An 18,934-nucleotide genomic window follows, 5' to 3' on the forward strand; every position below is an offset into this window, starting at 1 on the left:
TATTTTTTTCTCTCAGTGTATTTCTCTGTGTGTAGTTACGCTAAAAAGTATCGAAAGGCGATATAATTTTGGCCGGTACTGTAGCTATCGCGCGCTTCATTAAAAGCACCTCGTTAACGGCGGCATGAAAATGCACGACACGGCCATTACCGTATTATATACGCGAGAAAGATCGGGGTGGGGAAGGGAATAAAATTGACGATAAAACTCTCCCGCCGCATACCACGGACGACAGGCCGCGAACGTTACGTCGCCTCGCGTCTCGCGGGGCCGTGCATCGCGATTTCCGGCTGTGCGCCAGAAAGCTTTTGACACGCGCGCGCGACACGCCGGGGAATTTCCGTTTACGGCGCGGCCGTTAGTTAGCGACAGACAAAATGAACGAGGCGGAAAGAAAGCGCCGGGCAACTCGAACGGTTTAAATGCCGTGCTATTAAATGTGGCTGCGTTTCACAAGTTTTTTTTTCCCCCCGTTGCAGGGTGTCGACACCGTCGAACGGCTTAACGAGTCGGGAGAGCTACGCCGCATACTGGAACCTTACCAGGTAAGCTGATTTCGTGGAAGATGGTAAGAGCGTATCCGCAATATCCTCTTCGCCCGCGAGGTGTACTTCAGCGCGGATGTGCCATTCGCCCAGGCGTGGAATTAATAATTTACCGCCGGTGCTTATATCGATTGACACTACCCTCGACACGCCGAGTGCATTTCATTCTTATATAGTCATCATTCTTATATAGTTGTGGCAACTTAATGCATAAGGGATCACAGCCAGACGCTAATTTCAATAACCAGAAGCCGTAACGCATTAGTTAATAAAGCCTCGCGTAACGCCTCGCAAGCTGCAGGCGCAATCGGTTTAAAAGCATTCCAGCCGGAGAAACGTTGCACATAACTTCCGCCTCCATTTTAAATTTAGATTTACTCGTTGAATTTTTAGTCCCTGACGTCAAACGCACGTAATAATATCGGAGATTCAATTATATATCTTCGTAACAATTTCATTCAGACTCGAATTAATTGCGCCAACATCGGGGAAAAAATAGCGTTCTATAATTTTATGAAGCAACTTATGCAACAAGGTGTATTTTTAGATTCCGAAGAGCTACCAAGCGGGCAATAATATTCCGAACGCGGGAACGGAAAAGATTCGATATTCTCTCGGGCCGGCATTTTCTTTTCATCGCGTTATCACGCACAGCTATCATCGAGATTCGTACGATTCGCATGATCGCGTTACACGCCCGCGCGACGCGTTTACTTCCACGCAGAATCGGCCTGTCTGAGGTAGACGGAGAGAACAGCCGGGCTGTGATGAAACGTACACACAAACAACACAAGTAGTCGTGAACGCAAGGTTGTACGATCCTTTCACTTTTATCTCAAGTACGCGCCTCTCTATCTCTCTCTCCTTTTCTCTTTCCGTCTAACCGCCCACCTCCTTTTCCATCGCGATCATAAATTTTGTCGTGCAATTCAGGTTTACCTTGCTGCAACTAAAGGTCGTTTACATCTATGCGGCCATTGTTATTTCTGTGTCGCATACCAGTCTCGTATCTTGCGCCTACGCAAACTCTTGGAATCTTATTCAACGTATTTGATAACTTAATAGTTTGTTTCGTAATTTTATCAACCCCGCGGTTTTTTTCTTAACTCGTTTTGCAGCAACACGATTACGAAAGATTTAAAATTAGAGCGGCCGTGTATCGGAAGTTGGCAAGATAAGATATTTTTTGAAACGTCAACCGTGTACGCAGTTTCTTAATTTTGAAATCCACTTGTGTTGTATGCACGAGAAAGGATTAATGATACGTTAATCGATTTCTATGGCGCATTAGTTTCCTCCTTTTATTTCTGCACGTATGCCAGTCTCAAATGCACCGCGCCTGGTGGGTATTTAGTTATAGACAAGTTTGATATTCGCCCAGGAGATAGTCATTATTCCAAACTCGTTACGTACTCCGTAAAGTCGATTTACATTTCAGGTATTAGACTCGCAGTTAGTAACAAGTAAAAGTGAAAGTGAAAACTATAGTTTCGTAACGTCAAATAAGGTTCGACGGAAGGTCCGAACATCGTTGTCACAAATCCAATTCATTGCTCAAATTTATGCTATTGGATCAGCACTTTCGAGTTTAATATGTAAATTTAATGCACACCTGACAGAAGGCTTTGGGGAAGAAAATGACAAAGCCGAAAGCATTGAGCGCGAAACGATGCTCGACAAAATATTTCTCTTGTTTTATAACATTATCTATTTACGTGTCTCGAGTAATATACTTAGAATTACAGCAACAGAAGCGACTTTGTGACTTAAATTTGACTCCCTCGGAAATGAGGTCCTCTCGCCACACCCAGAAAAAAGATTTATTTAGGCTGAGCGAATGAGATACGTTGAAGTCGCGTTTCTTTAAATCTACTAAATTTTTGTTTGCTTCTGTCAAAAAATTTGCCAGATTTGAAGAAATTGATATCAATTCTCTTAGGCCCGTGTTTAAAGAACGAATTAAGCTAAGCTTAACGTTAAACAATGTTGGTGAAACCGGGCCTCGCGCGAATAAAATTTTGGTGAAGGTAAAGAAGTCATTTCGTCGAAATGAAATACAAGGTCTAGTGAGGTCAAAATTCAAAGAAAATTTGTTTGATTCCACAGAAATTCCTTTTTCCGGGTGCGAGGATTAAACGTACAATTAGCCGAGAATATTTTTAATCGAGCCGTTTTATCACGAGCTTGGATCAGTGTCAATTTATACAATCGAATTTATAGATTAGGAAAACTCAGCGTAATTTGCAATCAGTACAAGGGGAGGCGGTACAGTTGCGATTTAGCTTCCAAATGAATCGGTCGCTGTTTGCCGGGACATTTTTCACCCGAGCGCAAAGAGACAAATGGACGCTACTCCACACGCCGGCGAGAAATTTCCCCGCAAACTGTGCCGCGTCAAGCCGTTGCGCTGAAATCTGTCGACCGCTGCGACAAACGATTAGTTATCACTTTCATAATACGCTTAATTCAAGGTGACGAAACGCTTGCGTTTTCAGTGCAAGGATGCGTGCGCCGTTTGCATCTACTGCGGCGGATTCCAGCGGCTGCTGTGCCCCATCTGTCACGGCAGCAAGAGGTCCGTACACCGCAACGAGTTCACCGTGGAATTCGTCGCCCTGAAGTGCGCAAAGTGCGACGTTTTCGGTATGATACGCTGCCCGCATTGCTGAAGGCGTTTTCCGCGAGGGAATCCACGTACACCTGCTCAAATAATTTCTTTTAATCTCAACGACCGTCTTACTAACTTATATCTCTATTTAAGGTGCTACGAGAGAATATTTTACGCTATGCTTTAAGCAAAGTACATACACGAAACGCATACAGACACTAACTAATCGCGTAGCTGTCGCATGTTGTAAGATATCGGTTAATAAAACTTTGTGTAAAGTTTTGTAACTTTGTGTACCTCACTGGGGGCCTCCTTAAAATTCGAAAGAGCCGCCTCCGCATTGTCCTAAAGGCTCCCCCCCGCCCCCGTGTGCTCTTTTTTCCCCTGGAAATAAAGTTGTGCTGCAATTCTCCACCTCCGTTGTGCGTCGTTCGTTTCGCAGGGCAATTTTCAACAAAGTCGCAGGATTAGTCGCCCTGCCCGTCGAGCGGCCCGACGATTGTCATAGTAACCCGAGCAGACCGTCCGATCTGGAATATCACTTTGTCCGCGTTCCAATTAAAAGCACGAAACGCAGCGGTGCGTCGCGCTGCTGTTTTCCTTGCATTTTACGCGTTACGATTATTAATGTAGCACGAAAGGAAACGTCCTTTAATGACAGGGAAGGAACCTAACTGCCTGATTTTTCATCAAACGCCCGCTTCCTCGCGTAGAAATTAAATAACAGCGGCGCGTAAAACGAGCCATCAAACTTTCAATGTACTTCCGCATAATCTTCACCTGTTTAAGAAGAAGCATGAGGCAACGACTCTTTCTGAAAGTGCGTAAAATAAATGAATGGATTTATTTATACTTGCAGATCAGATGCTAAGCGAGACAAAGTGGCGTACTTGAACCACTATTGTTGCTTCCGTTTACGCAAAAACGTGTGGAGAGAAGGAGGAATGTAAGATGAGAGATATCAGAAGGCGCGTTTGCACGACGGTAGCTTCTACGGCGCTACATTTTGTTCTGTCGGGCGTGCAGAGAAAAGTGTTCTCACGTTTCGAGTGGAGAGAATCAATCGGAACGAGCGCTTTACGCTCTATCACATTTAATTATCTGCAGCCCAATTACAGCGAAGTAAGCCACGATGCTCGAGACAAGTGGAGCAAGGCGGATCGCTGTGAAAATTCGACATAATCGCCTCTCGTTTCCATTCACAAATATTCATTCGCATTTATACGGTAATTAGGTGGCAGCGCTAGGTAAAAGCAAACGTTACACGGCCCGCGCGTTCGCCGTTTACGTCCACGAGTATCTTTACTTCCTGACATCGAAATCGAAATCTCTAGCTCGGCTATATAATTATTTTTTTTCCATTTGCGCTATTAAAATGCAGTTATGTCAGCCCGTACAGCGCGTTTACTTTACTTTCTCCAGAGATACGCGATTATTACAGCAATTTCAATTTCCCGATAATATACTGTCTCATAATTTAACGTGAACTACGTTAAAGGCGGCCGAACACGACATCGGATTGGTTATCTTTATTTACACGTGCAACAAGTTAAATCGATACCGCCGCTGCTATTCCCGAAGACGTCTACAACAAGAAAGTGACTGGTTTGGATCCTCGTCCCGAGCTAATTGGAAAGAAAAGGTAATTCGCGTTCAGGCTGCAAAAAAAAGGAGTGAGTTTCGAATTTTAACATAAAATTTTTCTCTCTTTTATTAACAACTTTAATACTGTTTGAAATGTTGATCCTTATCGCCGGCTTCTTTCGCTTATTGAGCTCGTTAAATTACCCAGTTTCGAGAAACGGTTATTTTATTTCTAATCACATTACCGGCGAGGTGAAATTTATCCGCTTGATGTATTCAATTTAGGCATCAAAAATTAAAACCGTGAAAGTAGGTTTGCGCGCGGGTTTGCTTTGCGCTACTTCATGTACGTACGCGTGCCGAAGGGGCTGTGGTGGAAGCGGGTATACAAACAATTTGAAATCGATCGCTGTTCGCTGGCTGCGTACTTTTACATATTCAGGAATGGGTGTGCACGAGTGTGTCGGGTCATGCGGTAAATGTAAAGGAATAAAAGTACTCAAAACTTTCAAAATTTACGCCTACAGCAGGATTACCTCTTGGATATTGCAGTTTAAGTTCGGTTAATATATAATCGTTAATTTCACGAACGAGCGCAAAGTTAAAATAGCGATCGGCAAATTTGTGCACATCAGTGCGAAAAATTAATACTCTTGTTATATAATTTGCAATGCTGGATTTTAAAAGTTTACTTTTTCATGCATATTGCAACACGCTTATTACAATTTTATGTTATTAAAACGCTTGATAAAATGCTCCTCGAATTCATTTTCACAGCCATTTATTAGCCGATGTGATAAAATCCCGTGTACTAGCTATTGTAATAAAATACAAATGGCTGGGTTAATTATAATGTTATGAGAAATGCACAATTACTTTATTTCGGTAACGTAATAGCTTAACATTATTACGTAAATTGCTGCTGTAATTGTGATTTACGTTACAAAACGAATTACGTTACACGGGTGTATTGCGAAATAGATCGTCGTGGATGTAAACGTCGTCGATAGAATGCAAACTAAGTTTTCTTCGAAACGAATGAAATTAAAGATTGTCAGATAAGTGTATGTTGCAATTTGTCAAGTCCTTCAAATCGATGCATATTTATTCAGCGTGGGATAATCGAGAACGGATTTGATCTAGAATCCGCAGTCGTAGAAGCGGGACACTGCAGGGAAAAAAAAGGACACAGTCGGGAGAAAATGATAGTGCGCGACATGGCTTTGAGTGCAAGTTTCACGTTGAATACATCCAGCACGTGCGGCTCCTCTACGCAAGGTCTTGCAACTCAGTAGTAGAAATGTCAATATGTTTATTGCGTTCTAATAACAACAGAATTTGAAGAGGGTTTATAAAGCTGCGTACAAGCGTGAACGCGGAAGTGTAATCGAGTTAAAAGCATGGGATAGTCGACTCTTCTTTTTTCTCTATGAACAAAGTCAATAAGGTTTTAACGAGCTGATAATAACCGCGTGTTGTTCAACTAGATTTTAGTGGCCCTCGGGAATATTAATTATCTCTCAGTGTGTAAAATTTATGTTTCCTTACATAATTAAATATTTACAGAATAATCATTTATTGTTTTATTACATACCGACATTAATAATAATATGATTTATATTATGCATATTTTAATATTTATTAATTATAATTAATTTATATGTGATTCAAAATATTGAAGTCGTTGTTGTAATGCAATATTCGGACAAGAGTGCATATTATTTGCATATTACTGCATATTTGCGTTAAATTGATTATGATTAATGCAATATTTTCTTTCTTTTTATTAATTTGTGTAACAACCTGGGAAAAAGTGTTTATATCAAATCATATCTGAGTATATCTAACTCAGATATAAGTAGATATGATTTTTGTCCCTAGCCAATTACGTGCAACGTGAGGTAGATATCGTTTCATAACGCACGAATATGTTGGAAATATTTAACGAAACGTATACGATTATATTATCACGTACATATATGATCATACACGATCTACTCGACAAAGACTATAAAAACATTTATGAAATATTTATTAATTAATTCCCATAAAAATTATATTACAAAAGCTATAAAAACGTTTATAAAATATTTATTAATTTAAACATTAATTAAATTTACAGCAGTTGCATTACGCTTTAACAAGAATAATTACAAGCCACCGACGATATTGACATATTTGGATAAATATCGATTGAGTATTAAAGTAAATATTTTTTTATATTTGTACATGTGTGTGTGTGTGTGCTATCAAACGGTATCTAACTCGCGTTTACAAAATGCTCATGTCTGAGTTAGACATATACTCGGATACGATTAGATATGTACACCTTTTCCCCGAGAAGTTTAATAAATGTTACATCATTTCGAGTGCACGTTCGATTTTTATATACGTTTGTCGGTAATGTAATACGTAAACGCGAATGTTCGGTGCGTAAAGCGCAACGTCGTGTCATCCGCGAGACTCGGATCTTCTTCATATTCCACCGCACAAATTGACAACTTATTCGAGCGTGACATGAAGAGCCCGACGGTGTTCTTCTCGTACGAGTGAGCGCAACGTGAATACGATTCCCGTCTGTCTGCGTGTCACGGGACTTAGAAGGGTGGCTCCGGAGGGGCGAGAAAGCCTTTAGCCGCGATCACAGGCGGTGCACTCGATAAAGCGGAAGAGAGCCCGATGACGCAGGTGTCGCGCACTTAGAAACCAAGGTGCGAAGTCGGACGGGGGAGGAGTGCCGGGACATTAAGGTGGACGCCGGGACTACTCGAGAGGACACCGTGGCGCGGGTAATGGGAGAACCGGGGTTCGGAGATCACCGGCGCGCGAGAGCATTGCCAAGGATTGTGATTTAACGATCGCCCCTTGCGTGCAACGAGGCACACACCGCGCACCGGTCGTGGGAGGGTTTCAAGGGCAAACACGTGTTGCGAGCGCTTCGACGTAGATTTTCGGCGGGCGTATGTGCGTAGAGACACGAGCTCTGTGCGCGTAACGTTCGCTACGCGATGCGCATTTTGCAGAGTTTACGGAAAAAAGAGAGCTCGAGGTCATGGAAAATAGAACGAGAGAGTCTCTGTTTATTCAGAAAGCATCAAAACGCGAATGTTTATTGCAGATGACGTAAAAAGCGGCAAAGGGAATATTTTAGGGTAGAGAAGAGATTCGGAAGATTCGGTCATGTAACGCTCCACTTTGTCCGCAGTACAAATAAATATATTTTTACATAACATCTCTCTCTCTCTCTCTTCTCTTCTTCATTTCCTTCTCCCCGTCTCCTCCCGCCTGTCCCTCCGGACTTTAAGTCGCGAGCAAATTAAATTTACAACATTTGCATTACGCCCTAACAAGAATAATTACAAGCCAGCGACAACGGCGGGCGCGAACGCGCGAGTTAATAAACTAAAATAAAAGACCCGCGGCCGGAGGGAGGAAATCGGAGAAGAAACGAGGGAGAAAGCGAGGGCGAGAAGGACCGCGCGACGAGGGAGCGCAAGAGGGAAGTATTATCCGGCACGAGTAGCCGAGGGAAGACCTTCACCGAGACCGAGGAAGGTCGACATTGCCCCTGTACCGTGTGCTCGTAGCACCCCGCCCCATACATAGTAGCGGCAGGCAGGAGCACCCTGGGATAGTATCGGCCCAACGTCACGAGCGATAGCGGCGGCGGCGGCGGCAACCCTTGCCGCTTACCACGGCATAAAGAGGACACCGTCGCCGGCACCGCCACCATCACCGCCGCGCCACCACCACCACCGATTCCTCCTGCTTTACTACGCTCACCCTGGCCTAGAGAGACAGCCTTGCTCCTGTGTGACGACTTGACGGGGGGTGAGGAGCGACCGTGGCAACGGGGGATGCACGAGGGTCAAGAAGGGCGAGGCGAGGAGTTCGGCGAGGGGGATGGACGCAGGCGCGAACGCAGACGCAATAGGCGGACGAAACGGCGCCGAGCATTCCGGCGACGCCAGACAACGCGGCACAATCGAGACGAGATAATCGCTCTGGGACGGAGCTTTAAACTACCCCCCGTGGCTGTCCACCTACACAGTTAGTCCGCGGCGTTCGATCGTGCGTCGACGATGGGAGTTGTGAAGACGGCGTCGGAGAGTATCCTCGAGGAGACCGTGGTGCCGAGCGAGGAAGCGAATTACTCGCAACAGGGTTACGCCGGTAAGCGAGCTAACTCCTTTTTTCGCGTAGTTTTATGGACGAAAGAAAAAAGAGAGACAGAAAAGAGGAGAGAGAGAGAGGGAGGGGGGGGGAGGGGGTCGCGAGGCCGTAGCCGGGGCGGAATCCGACGGGGAGCAAGACGCGAGCGCACCCCGTGCGGTATCAGGTGCGATCAAGGTCGCTCGCTCGCTTCTTCGCTTCGGGCCGACTTCGGCGCAGGAATTCGTACTGCTCGCGACGCCGTGGCTTTAAAGGCGATGTGGCGAGCCGTCCCGCCCGAGAGCGGCTGCTAACAGGTGTTTGGAGATACAGATATACCGCCCGCGGTTCGCCCGTGCGCCAGCACCGACGGGGAAATCCGATCTTCGCCGCGGTGACCGTCGGGCCGTACTCGTAGACGCTCGAGAGAGCCGGCTTGGATCCGCGACGATCTGCGTGGACCGCCGAGGAACGTCGCTCGACCGCGAATTTTTCAGCGGCTGCCCCCGCACCGATCGGCGCTATTGAAACAAATTAACGGCACCGAATTCGGGCCCCCGGGCCGCGACGAGTTGTTTCAAACGCGTTCTTCGAGTTTGAGCTAAACTGAACTGACAGGCGGACCGGGCCGCGTTGTACAACATTGAGGGCTGATAAATTGTGACGTTAAGTCGCACGTCGGCGGTCAATTGCACCGAGTTCTAATAGACCACAGCGTACCAGTTGAATCGGGCGACGCGTACATTGAGCTTTCGACATATGTCTCGGAATTAAAGCGGTTCGCGCGCGATGTCCCATCAACGCGTTAATGTTGTTAGTATCACGACTCAAGTGCGACGGCGCATGCATGCCGCTTTCAGGACGAAAAAGCTTTAACACTATTTATACTTGTAAGAATCGATAAGTGCCGCGATAAAAGTTTTACAAAGAGCAAGGCGGCTCTTCGCCTCTGCGTCCCCGCGCTGTGACGGCGCTGGCGGAAATTAGCAGGTGCGACAGATAGAACATTGCCTGTCGATCATTCGACCGGTTAACGCCTGATCCAGATCTACTTTTCAATACGGATATTGCATTGTATTGATTAAAACCAGGTTACAGTAAACTGACCCAATTTCTGGCCAGGCGAGTAAGTTTCGAATCGATTAGACCGCGCGAATTAAAGCTACGTGGAACATTTGCAAGCTAATTGGCCGCATTACATTTCCTTAATTTTCGAGTTTACTTTCATATGTGGCGCGCCCAAGAACAAGCTACGTTTACCTTGTGATTTTCTGTTTATTTTCGCGGCCGAATTGTTGGTAAAATCTCTCGGTTCCGCCACAAAAGTGTACCCGAGTCGAATATTTTGGCCCCAGTTTAGCCTGGTGTGATTTCTTAATCGGGCGCAACGAGGTCGAACTAAGGTCTTTGTGTCGGAGAAAATATATCTTTTTTTTATCTCGGATAGGCCTGAAAAGATTCCTTCCGCCATTTCGCTTTTAGCAGCAAGGAGGCCGATGCGAGTGTAATCGACGGGGGTTCAGTGGATCCTCTTCGGCCTAAGAGATTTCGAAGAGGGAAATAGTTTATTAATGAGGTCAAACACAATTCTTTTTTACTCATCCGGGCCTCAAATTGGACTTTCAAGCCGAGATCCAAATGAAGGCAGTGTAGAACAATTGAGGTCCATTCCGGGACCAAATGCTCGAAATATACTTTTACGTGTTTCCAAATCGTAAGGAAACTAAAACGAAACGAGACAACGTAACATTACGTTGTGTTAATGTGTCCATCTGTGAAAAACCATTTCATATTGGAACGCAATACGAAGGAAAACGATATCTCGCTGGCAGACTTCATTTAATTCCTGTACCGCCGATATAATGACAGAGGAAAACGCTCCCCGCTAGGGCGAAGAGTACGAAATAACGTGAAATTTTTGTCCCTGGCCTCGCAACTCGCAAGCGGCTCGATAAGAAGCTCGCAACCCCAGAAGCCACACTTAGGCATGCGCTTTCGGGGAGAGCCGTAAATTGATAGCGGGGTATTAAGGGATTGCATAGTTTAGCATAATATTTGATACACTAACCGCTATCATTATAACGACATTAGTACGTTGCCCGCGTAATTAAGCAGCACGGGGCTCACGCGGTATAATTTGATTGATAATAACGTCAATTAACTAATGTAACTTCAAGTGAACAGACGCGCCGGCGATTTTATTTCCAATAAGTTACTGCTTTTCCTTTACTACAAATATATATTATCGCGCAATTAATTTCGCACGTTAATTAGCCGCGGTAAATAAAAAATCTTTTGTCCCTCGGCTGCTCGCAGGGGCTGGCAATTAGTATCACGGTCTGGAAAGGCAGACATTAAATGAGTGGAGTTGGGCAAACCAATATTTGCTTGACCCCAAAGGTAACAAATCGAAAATTAGACGCGACTTCGGGTCCAGAGAATAATTGAGTTAGCGAAACGTTACGCGATTGGTCGTCTGTCGCGGGTTTAAAACGTATAATATTTCCCCGTGACATCCGTCACGTTAGCGCCCCAGCTCAAATTGTACGAAAGCGCGATAATCGATCTCATAAAACAACGATGATAAATTTTGCAGCATGTTTTGTAAAGCCGACTTAGCGTTGTGTATCGGTGGTAACTTTCAAAGTGATTAAAGTTGTGTAAGCTTTTCATGGATATAAGTATACCTGGTCAAGGACTGTAAACTTTACTCGTTGAAATCCTTTCAAGAAATCGCACGTGCACAAGTTCTAGGCATCTGTAAGCAAAGATTTTTCTCAATTAAGCTCCCCTCACGCGTCTGGCCTCCAACGGAAGTTAATCCGTTTCGCCGCACTTTTTGCTTCCCGGACGCATTCCTTGATGCGTGCGTAAAGTGCAATTTCGTAACTAAGAGATAAATCCCTTGTAGACACTTGGAACGGTCAGCTTGAAGTGTCTGCTTGTTGCACAACGGAACGGCATAAGCGCTTGAATCCAAAATCAGGCATGAATTGGAGATAGAACGAATATTGCATATTCAGTGCAATAAAGTGAGAAAGTTAGGGAGGATTACCATAATTTTATTTTTTGAACACCGAATGTATAATTTAATTTAAAAAAATACGCAGCAAGAGGGAGAGAAAATTATTTAAGTACGTCATGTTATATTTAGTTTGCATTGCACGTGTCTACAGACAAAGACACGTCTGGGTGAGCATCAGCATTATTTAAAAAATAACGTTTGCATAAAAAAAACGTCACAGTTAAGTTAACAAAGTTATTATGCATGAAAAGTTGATATGGAATATCAAAGAGGACTTATATCGGGTGTCTTCTATTTAGATGTCCGGGGAATTCGTGATCTTGGATGTATTAAAGTAACAAATATAATAATGCAACGTAGATCCTTGACGGAACGAGATGAACATCCGAGATGGATTTTTATCTTTAGTTCGCACTCAATGTCAGACATTCGTATTCAAGAAAGACGAACTGTCTGCTTTAAGAATAATTTGACCAATTTGTCAAGCCTCGCCCTCGAATTCGTCGCTCGTGCGCTCGGCGAAATTCAATTCCTCCTTTTCGGAGCCATCGATTCCTTCATACTCGGAGCCCCGCTCAGGAATCGACGTCGCATCTATCTCCCCGCCCGCGTTCTGCATCGCGCTTTTCCCTATTTTGTCCGCGGTGGATAATTCATCCCGCCTTTTCAGGAATTGCGCTACGTCGGCCTCCAATCCTTCCCTCGGAAGGACATCGTTTCGTTGCCGGCCGATAGCGTCCAAGAGCATGCTCATTGTTTCCGTATAATCCGGCTCGAACATTCTTCCCTCGGGATTCTTTTTAAATAAATACTCGGCCTGGAACGAGAATGTATTTCAGCGCGATACTTGGGCGCGCGGTGAGAGTTTGGGGGTCGAATAAATATTTCGATACGCGAAAATATTTCACAACGAGTGTAATGGATTAATTAAACTCGTGCGGGTGAAGCGCAATAACAGCGCCGATTAATTATGACCAAGTGTAAAATATGGCGAGGTGTATTTTATTACAGACGCGGGGGGGCGACTTGACTCACACAATTCTTCTTTCAATTGAAACGCGTGTGCACAACTGTTTGTGGCTATTGCGCGGTTTCTATAATTAACCCGGCTGCTCCTGCATTTTTCACTCGTACGCGAGAATACGCGGCCTCGTAATCGGTTTAGAAACAGCTCGTGATGCCAGGTCCTCCCCTATCCACGACCAATATTATGACCCACTTTCACTTTCAATGTCACCCGTCCTACTTCGCTCTGATTTTTGCATCAGAATTCTTCTCGCGACTCAACATTGGACAAACCCACGCGTCGCTTTACCTTCACACCGTTTCAATTCACCGTATATCGCGCGAAAGCTCCGCCGTTGTTTTATTTCTAGCCGCGGCAGTGATTGGCACTACAATGTAGCCTATCATAAATGCCGCTGCATAGTTTTACCGTAAACAATACCTAATGCGGAATCGTTCGACAATAAGCGGAAATGGTGAGTATCAATCGACAGTTATAAAATGTGAAAGTTGTAGGTATTACGCGAGAAACCGTTATGTGTTGTTATTTTGCAATTGTTTATCGTCGAAATGTATCAAACGCCGCGCGCGGCTCCATTATTTTCTATTATTATACCGTGCTGGTGGCGCGAAACGAAATTTGGCAATTAATAACGTTAGAACGTCAATGCCGCCGCTTTTTGCATTGTTGTGGAATACTAATGAATTATTATACACATAAACATCAACACCGGTCGCGCGAGGCTTGTCGCTGTTAATAAATTAGTTACTTCTGCGGTAAGCGTCAACTCTATATTTTACGGGTGCATGAATACCTGCGCGGTGCCAGTATAATACAACCAATACGACCTCGAAATGTCACAGAATACTTTAACAAATGAGAGTATAACAAACAGCGTAAACGATACCTTGCGCTACAAAGATACTCCCACGCCGCCCGAAAGTGTTTTAAACAAATGAGTTAATATAAAGGATTATTAGTGAAAAAGCTGTTGGCAACTATTAGCCGGCCATTATTCGCTTCACGTTATTATATTAAATGAAAGTATATCAGTCCGTTTTTTTTTAAAATAACATTCATTGGTTTCCTTTAATACAATTTTCTCTCCTCGGTAGCATCCACGTGCCATTTAATGTGTTTTATCCAATTTTCTCCGATACATCGATGTTGCGAAATAACTTTTTAATAGATGTATCTACTGTTACCTCGTTATAATCGCGATGGATTTAAACTTGAGTTTCACGAGACGAGATTTGTTACGTGAATGGAAAATCAAAACCCCGCAACGTGTAAAAGGCTTTTGTACAATTTCTGAAAGCTACGCTTCCCCTTACAAGAAAAAACGGCTATCGGAAGTCTGTGTAAATTTGACCAAAATATTTTGCCGCTTAAAAACTCATGGCTCGATACTTTTCGCCAATTGTGTCCGAGATGTAAGGCCGCGGTAACGTAACTTGTCAAGTCGTAAACCTTTATTACATCACTCGTTTATATTTATGGCAGTTATGCGAATGTTGCATTGCATCGCATTCGTAATTTTAGCACAGTCATGACGTCGCACATCGCGCATTCCACCTCGTTATTAATTTTCCTTTGTAACTTGGTCCGCGCGACCGGCACGCTCTTATGCAAGAGCGTCTAAAGATACTGGCTTATTGTTGCGTTATCGTGTTCTATTACCTCGCAATCTCGTATTCGCTCGTGTCTCGATATTTCCCAAACAACGTTAGAAACCTGATTTGTTTGCACGCGCTCCGCATAGAAATGATCACATTATCAACGTCTAAGAGACACTCTAGAGCTCGCTTTATCGTATTGCGCATACAGGTAATAATGGGGAGCGTACACAGTTGAAAAATTTGTGTTAAATTTAACAGATATCACATGTCCCAAACGGTCCACACAAATTTTTGTGTTAATTTAACATAATATGGATATGTTAAAGGATCACACTAATAGTCTGTTAATATTTTAACACAAAATAAATGCAAATCTCAAAATCATTTAACATAAATTTTGTGTAAACTTAACATATTTTTAATGACAAAATGAATTTAAAAAATGTAATTTTTACATTTCATAATAAATAGGAATGTATCTTCGGGGAGGTAGGCACTAACAATAAGACACGCCACTTATTTTTCGGCGAGAAGAGTAACGGGCTAGGATTCGAACCTAGGACCTTCAGCTTGCCAGGCGAGTGCTCTTCCAACTGATCTATCCAGGCCCAGATGTAATAAGCCAAATGGTCCGAGATCACTCTCTTATGTTATATAGAATAAAATCAACATTTCATTCTGTAAATTTTAACAGATAAATCTTGTTACTAATAATATAGAACATATGTATTGTGTAAGATTACAAAATAAGTACACATTGTGTTGTTTTAACATTTCTCTTCAGTTATTTTAATAATTTTACATGGAAGGTCAATTAACATAAGAGCAATCTGTTAAATTAACACATGAATGTGTTAACCATTTAACACAAAAATTTTAACGGGCATTTCTTTTAACAAGAAAACACAAATTTTCCAACTGTGTACGGCTCAGAAAATTTAGTTAGAGTAAGAGTACGCAAGTCCAATATAATATCGAGAAAGCAATACGTCTACACGTACGACCCCAATGGTCACGTTTTCTCCACGTAATTATATCAAGTACCACGTATATAGATTTATAGATTCGTACACGGAAAAGAGAATGACGCTGTATCAACGAGATCAGTGCAATTGAAATGAAATCGTTGACGCAACTTCAGTATTGATAAATGAAAAACACCAGATTGTTGTTTTAATAATCTGGATATTTAGTTCAATGCTCAAAATTAAAATCCATAGCAAACACAATTGAGTGCATTATTTATGTTTGTGGCAGCCCGTGACGTTAACGTTTAATCCAAGCAACTTTATTTTGCTTAATTCAACAGCATTTTTTCCCCGCGTGCATGTAGAACACACAAAGTGAATACGATTGAATCCCTGATGAGTCCGCGATGAGTCCGCGATAAACCAAGGCAAATGCGAAAATAAGAAATTCATTAAGGATGTTAAGGACTGCTGGAAAACTTTGTAACAATTTACTAAATACAGATTTTGTTTGCTGACATCGTACGAAGAGACGACATCGTAACACTTTGCCAGACGAGAGAGATAACAATTCCTTGGAGACCGCGTATGACGGGTACGTGAACGATCGATCACAAAGTGACGAGACGATGAAATTTTTATCAAACTACCGACATTTTCATCTATCCAGTTCATCGACCCGCGGCTTTTCCACGGAAAGTGTGTTGCCGAGGTACTCCTGAAATTTGAATAATCTAGTACGGTAAATCCGTGGTCTTCATAAATTTATAATCACAGATTATACAGAGAGATAGTGCCAGATTGTTTTGAAAGCTTAGGTCATTAAACGAACAGAGAAATTACGATTGCTTTCATCGCGGAAAGAGATAGCGCTCATAATTGTAGCAGTCGTAAATGTCTCGTTTAAAAAAGAAGAACGATAACTCCGAAGAACTCCTTAATGTAGCAGCATATTGTTGCTCGACTCGCTCGATAATACCCTGAGATTGCATTTACTTGAAATTGTCTTTTAAATAATGAATTCTCGGGATCGGGCATATTGCTATAATGGCACGATGCACATAATGTACTGAACCCGTACTGAGAAACGTTGAAGATAAGACGAATTTACTTTGTCGACGTTGCATCTCTCTTTCTTATCCTTCTCGCCTTTCTTTCTGTCCCCTCCCTTTCCATATGTCTTCGTTTTATGAAACTATGTATACACAATGAGAACTTTCTATTGCCGATTTTAATGAAAAAAATCACTCTCTGAAAGAAAACATTGTAATGAATTGAAAGTGTGTAAGAACTTTCTCCCGCTTAGGCGATTGTAAGATTAGGGGAAATGGAAAATTGGGAAAATATAAAGATTCTCATTAGGTGATGAGAGCCGTCATTTGCAAAAAGGTTGCAAAGCGGATTGCAGTGTTTCGCGCCGACAAATTTCGTTTCATAATTCAGCATCAAGAATATGCGCAAGTCCTATGTTCGTATAATTGCCGTCGAAATGCCATTTAAGAGAGTGATTGAAGAATACGACAATCTAATCAAATACATAAAATACATTTAAAGAAACGAAATGTAATCAATACTGAATCGACGATGATAATGTAGACCTTAAATCGTAACATTACGTGGGACCTCCGGAGAGATCAATCGTGAATAGCGAATTAAGACGATTACTGAAGCTGATAGTGAAAAAAATTGCCTATGCCCTTTGCGTTTCTCCATAATAGCGGACCAATCAAAATCGACGGAGCTCGAAATCACGAAATTATAGATAGAAGGTCCCGATATGGTCGACGGAGAGCCAAGAGAACGGTCATGCTCCTATTCCCCTCGCGGTTCGATGCTCCGGAGTGGAACGGCGTCTAATCGTGAGCAGCAACCTATCGATTTCCACGGGAACGGGATTCGAAGTGTGAAAGTTGTTCTCGCATTCGCACACGTGAAATGTTCCCTTCGCGGCGCTTGCCGAACTATGTCGAAAATCTAACGGAATTGCCTATTTGGCGATCTTAAAGCGGACGCTCGCGCACCGAGCAGATCCTGAACGGAATTTTATTTGCCGCACGTGTCTACCGCTTTCACTCCTGTTAATTGGAGTCATTACGTACATATATATATAAATGCAAGTTATCATTTTTTTCTATCTAAAACGTCACTCGGGCGTAAATTATTATTAATAGATTGCCGTGTGAAAAATTTCATTTACATTTCTTTACAATTTTCGAATGATAAATTATTCTGGAGAGTTAAATATCGGAGTGCTTTTTCTACTTGTTTAAACGAGATACTCTTATATTTGTTCAACAAAATTACACAAATCTTTTAAACACAGCGAAATATTTTTTTTAATTGAGGGAGAAAGAGGGGGGGCTACGATAAAGATTTCTTCAGTTCATTTCTTCAGTTTATACTGCGATGTAATATCTTTGATGTACGTAGATTTTTTAATCCATTTTACACGCGATAAAAATCAACATTTGGCAATTTTAGATCTTGAAATAATTAAAAAAATATGTAATTTCGTTAATGGGGTTGTTTGCTGCAAAATTTGGATAAGCATGAAACGTGTAGCATCGTTACCGTTTTGCAGCGCACGCGTATGAGAAACAGTTCTTTTAATTAGTCTCGTATACTCCCGACATTGATATCTTCCCGTCTGACGAGGGATAATCGTCAAACGTCGCGCCGCGTTCCGGGTGTGCGATACGAACTGCGAGCTGAATCGAATTAAAAGCGAGTCACTGACGTAATTACGCCTGAGTTTCTTTAGTGCAACTAACTAAGTTCGTTTAGACCAACGATATTTGGGCTGCCAGACGCGGCGATACTCCAATTAATTTGTCGAAGTGCATTATGCAAAATTGGCAGATTAATTCCATCGCTTTTTTCGCGCAAAGTTTTTCGCTTTTACTTTACGCGACTTCCATCTGAAATTTTAACCACCAATGAAACGCTAATTGCCTACGATAGAAATATACGTATTGCCATCATTTCGTGTTGATTGAGTACAATATTTTCGCGGTAATAATGGGACGCTAATAAAAGATAACAAACAATGGTATACTAACGAGAAAATCTATTGGATCCTCCGGACGCAATTTCGCCACTTCTATCAAAGCCTCCGTCAACGTTGGAAAAACGTACTCCATTAGATAATGTCGTAACGGCTCTGCTAAGACACAGAGTCTTTCTTCTTCTTCTAGCTTCAACTTCTCCATCAAGTCTGTCTGTAAAAGAACGCTTCATCCGTTACGCAATCCGTATCATGAACTACTTAGTTTATATCGTTGACAGTCGACTGATCCGAATCCAAATTAGTCTTAATGGCGTGTCTTGGCAAACTTTTCACTCGGTATGCAACAATCATGAAGAAATATATGAGCTATAATTGTCACGGCGTGCTGGAAGTCTTACCGGGGATGCTGGAGTGATTCTG

The 18,934-nt window shown here is 42.7% G+C and overlaps 2 protein-coding genes across 2 annotated transcripts in view; both read left to right on the forward strand.

The window, feature by feature from the left end:
- LOC105564907 (glutaredoxin domain-containing cysteine-rich protein CG31559-like) overlaps positions 1-3,440 on the forward strand; it is a 35,427-nt gene extending 31,987 nt beyond the window's left edge. Inside the window, exons 4-5 of the mRNA XM_012017676.1 lie at positions 480-545; positions 3,041-3,440. Of these exons, the coding sequence (XP_011873066.1) occupies positions 480-545; positions 3,041-3,214 (240 nt within the window). The 3' untranslated portion in view covers positions 3,215-3,440. The remainder of the gene's footprint in view (positions 1-479; positions 546-3,040) is intronic.
- A 5,243-nt stretch (positions 3,441-8,683) lies between these two features.
- LOC105564910 (synaptotagmin-10-like) overlaps positions 8,684-18,934 on the forward strand; it is a 40,140-nt gene continuing 29,889 nt past the window's right edge. Inside the window, exon 1 of the mRNA XM_012017678.1 lies at positions 8,684-8,910. Within this exon, the coding sequence (XP_011873068.1) occupies positions 8,820-8,910 (91 nt within the window). The 5' untranslated portion in view covers positions 8,684-8,819. The remainder of the gene's footprint in view (positions 8,911-18,934) is intronic.

The sequence above is a fragment of the Vollenhovia emeryi genome, unplaced genomic scaffold (assembly GCF_000949405.1).
Source record: "Vollenhovia emeryi isolate VEMERY1.0 unplaced genomic scaffold, V.emery_V1.0 DF939158.1, whole genome shotgun sequence".
Classification (NCBI taxonomy): domain Eukaryota; kingdom Metazoa; phylum Arthropoda; class Insecta; order Hymenoptera; family Formicidae; genus Vollenhovia; species Vollenhovia emeryi.